Source organism: Aplysia californica, unplaced genomic scaffold (assembly GCF_000002075.1).
Source record: "Aplysia californica isolate F4 #8 unplaced genomic scaffold, AplCal3.0 scaffold01790, whole genome shotgun sequence".
In the NCBI taxonomy this organism is placed as follows: Eukaryota; Metazoa; Mollusca; class Gastropoda; order Aplysiida; family Aplysiidae; genus Aplysia; species Aplysia californica.
The window spans coordinates 15,893-22,321 of NW_004799060.1; the positions used below are offsets into that span (position 1 = coordinate 15,893).

Sequence of the window (6,429 nt, forward strand, 5' to 3'; positions counted from 1 at the left end):
TAAACGAAAGAAAGTTTCAAAACAAAGACTACAGCGACATTTGAACCAATGCGCGGACTTCCGCGGACACACTTTTAGCCGAGTGAACTATCTTGTTATGTACAATCTTTGGTGAAACTCAACAATTGTTACGCCAAACGTATCAAATCTAGGTACTGGGCAAATAGAACTCTGTAATTCTGAGGTAGCGACAATTGTCAGTATTTCTGTTCCGCGCTATTTACAGATCGGCGCTATCTAGATTGCACTGCGCGTTTTAACAATCGTATAATTGTATAATTCTTGTGGCTCTTCAGTTTCATGATATCTTCATTTTAATTTTGATTTTAATTTTAATTTTAATGTTCATATTTTTTTCACTTTTGAAAATATATGTGAATATTCCTTGATGTGAATAAAAGAATAAAGATGGAAGTGATTTTTTTTTAATATTTCAAAAACATAAAAAAATTAAATGTACTTTGTGAGCTTTGAGTTTGATACCTGGCATTATATCATTCCTGAGAGCTCTTCAATTTCATACGTTGATTTTAATTTTAATTTCAATTTTCATGTTTTTACCTTTAAAAAAATATGATATGAGTAAAACAATAGATGGAAGTGAAATTATTTTTAAAGAATGATTTTTAAAAAAAATTAAATTATTTAAAAGCACTTTGTGGACTTTGAGTTAGATACCTTGGATTGTATCATTCTTGTGAGCTCTTCAGTTTCATACTTTAATTTTAATTTTCATATTTTTACACTTTTGAAAATATATGTGAATGTGCCTTGATGTGAGTAAAAAGAATAAAGATGGAAGTGAATTTTTAAAGAAAATATTTTTAAAACATTAACACATTCTTCAGATTGAAACGCAATTATAATAATATGATCGTTAAAACACGCAGCGCAATCTGCAGCTATCGGGATATAACGTGAAACATTTCGATTTACTAGAGTAGCTACGAGGCGTCAAGTTCCATTGTCTCATCATCGAGTGCCAGATCTGCCACAGACATTTGCAATCATGGCTCTCCATCCCTTGAACACTATACAACAGACCATGATGGGTACGAAAGCAGAACACACACACACACACACACACACACACACACACACACACACACAAACACACACATACACACACATACACACATACACATATACACACAAACACACACATACATACATACATACATACATACATACATACATACATACATACATACATACAGACAGACAGACAGGCAGACAGACAGACAGACCGACAGACAATCAAACAGACAGACAGACAGACAGACAGACAGACAGACAGACAGACAGACAGACACACAGACATGTATACAAACACACATACATACACACACACATACATACACACACACACATACATACATACATACATACATACATACATACATACATACATACATACATACATACATACATACATACATACATACATACATACATACATACATACATACATACCTACCTACCTACCTACCTACCTACCTACCTACCTACCTACCTACCTACCTACATACATACATACATACATACATACATACATACATACATACATACCTACATACATACCTACATACAGACAGACAGACAGACAGACAGACAGACAGACAGACAGACAGACAGACAGACAGACAGACAGACAGACAGACACGTACATACACTTACACAGAGACAACCACACATACATACAACAACAATAACAACAGCAACAACAACAGCAACAACCACTACATCATTCTTTCCATCACTAACAGCAAGCAAACACAAAATAAACTAGAAAGGCAGGCAAACAACATAGAGTAATGTACAGACAATGGCGACGGACACACATTCTAAGTAAGTGAAAAGGGAAGTGGAATAGACAACGACACATACAGTATTTAAACAATGAAAACAGCATTCAAAAAACAGTATCACATATATCTTTTTTATATTTTTATTCAAAAGATTAGTATGGTGAGAGTTAGGCGCATTGAGAAGAAGAAGCATTCTATTATAAGTCCAACTTAGTTATCATAGTCTTCTCGTGTCACCGTGGCAAGCTGGACCCGTGGGCTATGTCACATATGGTCAGGTACTCTTTGTGCTGAGAACGGTGTTGTTATGTCTGTAGTAGAAAGAGTTAGGTTGGTGTTCTGACGTGGTTACTTTCAAACCTGTTTGTATCAGAATCGGTGTGTCAAAGCGACGGGAAATCGGAAGCACAATGAAGTAAGACCTTTTCAAAAAGTTTCCAGAATTGTGAAGGCTTCCGTTAATGGCCGGTCATAAATCAGTCTCTATGAGGGCTCTCAGGCTCCCCACACATACGGATGCTCGCATGGCGAGGTCACCACTCGTTTTGCTCGGTAAGAAAAGGGTGCTGCAGTACTTCTGCGGCCGAGTAGCGGGCTTGGGGATCAACCACCAGCAGGCGTTTGATCAAATCCACGGCGCTGTGGGCATAAAACTCTCCAACATTTACAGGAAAGCTGTAGTCCCCTCGAAGGATGTCCTGGTACATGAGGATCTTGCAGTCATTACAGGAGAAATCCATACTGCCACGGTCCTTATCACAGCCGCGTTGGAAGGGCATCACACCAAACAGAATTTCATACAACAAAATTCCCATACTCCACATGTCGCAGCTGGTGTCGTAAGGCGGCTTAGAGTCATCGCACATTAAAGCGACAATTTCTGGCGCCATGTACATAGGGGTGCCGACCGGTGACGTCAGAGTAGTCTTAGTTGTGTCCCCTTTTGAGAGTTCACATCGAGAAGCGAGGTCACTGGCAAGCCCAAGATCACCCAAAACGAGTGGTGTGACCTCTCCTGAATTTTTACATAAAATGTTTTCAGATTTTATGTCCCGGTGGGCCACACCATCGACGTGAAGAGCCTGGAGGGCTTTGGCCAGGGTGTTCATAACTTTAGAGGATTCTGTCTCACTCAGACGAAGACAATCACGTGATTCCAACATTCCTCTTAGGTCTCCTCCTCCCATCTTATCGAAAATAAGGAAAAACATGTCTCCAATCTCACAGAATTCTACAAGTTTGATGATATGGTCACAACTGTAACGTTGACAAATATCAATTTCATTCCATACTTTTTTTCTGCTTTTATTGTCGCAATTCTTGATTACTTTTACCGCATACTCTCTCCCCGATTCACGATTGCGAAAAGTATCCACGGAACCATAGGACCCGCTACCCAGTTTTTGTCCTGTGCGTTCGTATCGCTCACAGAAGTTTGCAAACGTAATTTGATTCAGTCGACTCTGCTTTCCAGTCAGTTCACTTGAACTTGAATCAAAGGATCCACTGCTACTAAAAGATGTACTGGAGTCCGATGTAGAGAACACACTGTCAAGACTGGCTGCATTCGTGGCGGAAGGATGCATCACGCCGTCGTTACAAACTTCTTCTGTTTTTAGGATACTCAACATGTCGTCCTTAGAAGTGTTAGAGTCCTGGCTCCGCCCCCTCATCGTCTCGATCTGGTCACACATCGATGTTGACATGGCTGGTTCCGGGTCCTGCTATTAAAACAACGGGGGAAAATAATAACACCAGAGACGTTGACAAATGAGCAACAAATATGTGGCAAATCACAGGCCTAGATCAAAAGTTTCTTCACCAGGCGATGGCAGTCGCTGAGACGTCGGGTAGAAGTAATAAACGTAAGCCACAAGAAGGCCTTCCACGCTGTTGGGACCTGGGGGGGAAAATAAAGATTCTGAGAATGTATTTCAGCAGAGACTTTAAAGAATTTCTCATTTATGACAATTGTGAGGGTAAAAAAAAAAATAAAAAAATTATGTGTTTTATTATATTAATTTTTTTTAAAGGCTGAATCTATTTCCTCGAACGTTCGGGAAAATAAACTTGAACTCTATTTCTCCGAACGGTTTCCGTTCTCGGGATATTTTGGTAAGATCTACTTGCAAATGGAGTGGCGTGTGTGCGTGTGTGTGTGTGTGTGTGTGTGTGTGTGTGTGTGTGTGTGTGTGTGTGTGAGTGTGTGTGCGTGTGTGTGGGTGAGAGAGAGAGAGAGAGAGAGAAAGAGAGAGAGAGAGAGAGAGAGAGAGAGAGAGAGAGAGAGAGGGAGAGAGATAGAGAGAGAAAGAGAGAGAGAGTGTGTGTGTAAGGTGTACTGTGTGAATAGGGGGTGGGGGGCGTAAGGATACTGCCAACGTAGAGCATTCTTGTTTTCTCGCAGTATCTTTTGAAGGCATTTTCAACAGAAGTATAGTCCGTGAACGTTGACCCAAGCACAATTGAAGAGGCCTATCTGAATATTCGGAGTTTTTTAACACATGCACCCGTCTTATGTACATGTTTAATATACTTTTTTTCTAGTAGTACTTTGCATGTTGAACACGAATATATGACCTTCATTTTCCCCGTAAATCAACAGTTATTGAGTTACTGATTTTTGAAAATAGTAATATTTGACTTGATTTAAAACACATGGGGGTTTTAGCCCCCGAAGTGTATACAGACTCGGTAACCGGGAACAAAGTCACGAAGTATACGAAAGCGGTAGGGAAACTCTTGTGTGAGGTCGGAAAGTTTCAGCGCCCAGACCCGGTAGTGTGTGTGTGTGTGTGTGTGTGTGTGTGTGTGTGTGTGTGTGAGAGAGAGAGAGAGAGAGAGAGAGAGAGAGAAAGAGTAGAGAGAGAGAGAGAGAGAGAGAGAGAGAGAGAGAGAGAGAGAGAGAGAGACTGGTCGATTGAAATTATGACATTGTTCTTTTCTTCAAATTGTGATTCCTCCAAGTCCAAAAAACGGAGGAAAAAGGATCGTTCATCGAAAAGACTTCCGCAATCGTCATTTTTATCTAGATCTAGGCTAATCTCGAAACTAGATCTAGATCAATTATTTATGTCTGTCTATCTAGAACGTTCTGAGAAATAATAACTTCGTTTTTAAAAAATCTATATAATATCTATGTCACATACCTGTTGAACCTGCCATGAGTGCCACCCCTGTACGACGGCTACCTTTACAAACGGCCACTTTCAATCCTCCCCCCCCCCCACCCTTGCGTTTTCTAAAATATAATTTAACTGTGTACAACGGGCAACTGTCAAATGCAGTGGTGGCCACCTTATTTTATCAACACACCGCCATATCTACCTGCTTAAGGCGGCCAGACTTTATAAAAAAATTATGCATTTTCCGCTGACGTTGTGGACAGGCCGTCATAATTGATTCAACTGTCATTGCTGTCAGTCCCTCCAATGAATGAATCGGTCATGTTGCTTAGTTCACTCCCAGTGTTTACCCAAGTTGACCAATGGATAACAATAAATTTTCAGCTGCTGGTAAGGAAAGCGTGTGGTCCGTCACAACCTGTAAGACCCTCCCACAACTCAGTCTGTAAACCAAGTCCATAACAACTGAATTCTGCACAAACTCGCGACAGAAGTGTTACTCGTTCGCCGATCGGTGGCGACCCATTTATTTGTTTTACTATGCCACTTGACCTTCCTCATCTGAAATATTTCGGGGTATATATATATATATATATATATATGTGTAATATAATATATATATAATACATGCATATATATACAATTATAAATATACGTATGTATATTTATTATACATAAAGCTATACAAACACCAGATAGTCAAAAAGAAATATTTGATGTAGAAAATATTGTGGCTAAAATTTTCCTTTTTCCAAAATGAGCTGTGCAATGCAGGCATTATTGCTACCAGAATCAGCATTGCTCGAGTTTGATAACAACATTAATAACCTTGGGACATGAAAACAACCAACAATGGAGAATAAAAAATGTTAAAAGAAATGTGTTATGTTTGAACATAGAAGAATGAGGGTTGAGAATGGTAAGAGTCCAAAATGAGCAAACAATCTTCAAGAGCGGTTGCAATTGCCGGTGACAGTACGGAAAAGGTATTTGGGGGAGTGGGAGGGGGGTAATTAGGAGGAGTGAAATATCTATGTATGGTAGATGGAAGCCCATGGACCTGTAAGAATTTGGCCACAATTCCGACCTATCAGTGACGAAGTTCAGAGTCAGTTTTCATGGAAAATATAAAAAATATAATAATGCAGAGTCGTCTTTCTTTTTTATTGAGAAAAGTCTGAAAAGTATGGCATGCTATAAAACTAACATTTAGATCTATGTGTACCAAAAGTCGCAAAAACATTTAATTTGATCATTGTCACTCAAGAAAGATAGTAGGTTTCACTCGTATCAGCGAAATCGAGCCATCACCAAGCTCTGACGAAAACAGGTACGACGAAATCCAAAAATGAAAAATGTGGGGCGAGAACGGGTTCTCCTAAAAATTATGTCAAACAAGTGTCGCTGACACAGGGTTTAGATGGCTGGTTACTGGGGTGTGTCCTTGAGCAAGACATGGCAACCCTAGCTGAAGACAAAAGAAAAAAAGAAAAAAAATA

The 6,429-nt window shown here is 39.6% G+C and overlaps 1 protein-coding gene across 1 annotated transcript; it reads right to left on the reverse strand.

Moving 5' to 3' along the window:
- Positions 1–1,930: 1,930 nt before the first annotated feature.
- Positions 1,931–3,530, reverse strand: LOC101849990 (MAP kinase-interacting serine/threonine-protein kinase 1-like). The gene has a single exon (XM_005113260.2). It carries the CDS (start codon positions 3,512–3,514, stop codon positions 2,342–2,344), a length of 1,173 nt encoding a protein of 390 aa, XP_005113317.1. The 5' UTR covers positions 3,515–3,530; the 3' UTR covers positions 1,931–2,341.
- Positions 3,531–6,429: the final 2,899 nt, after the last annotated feature.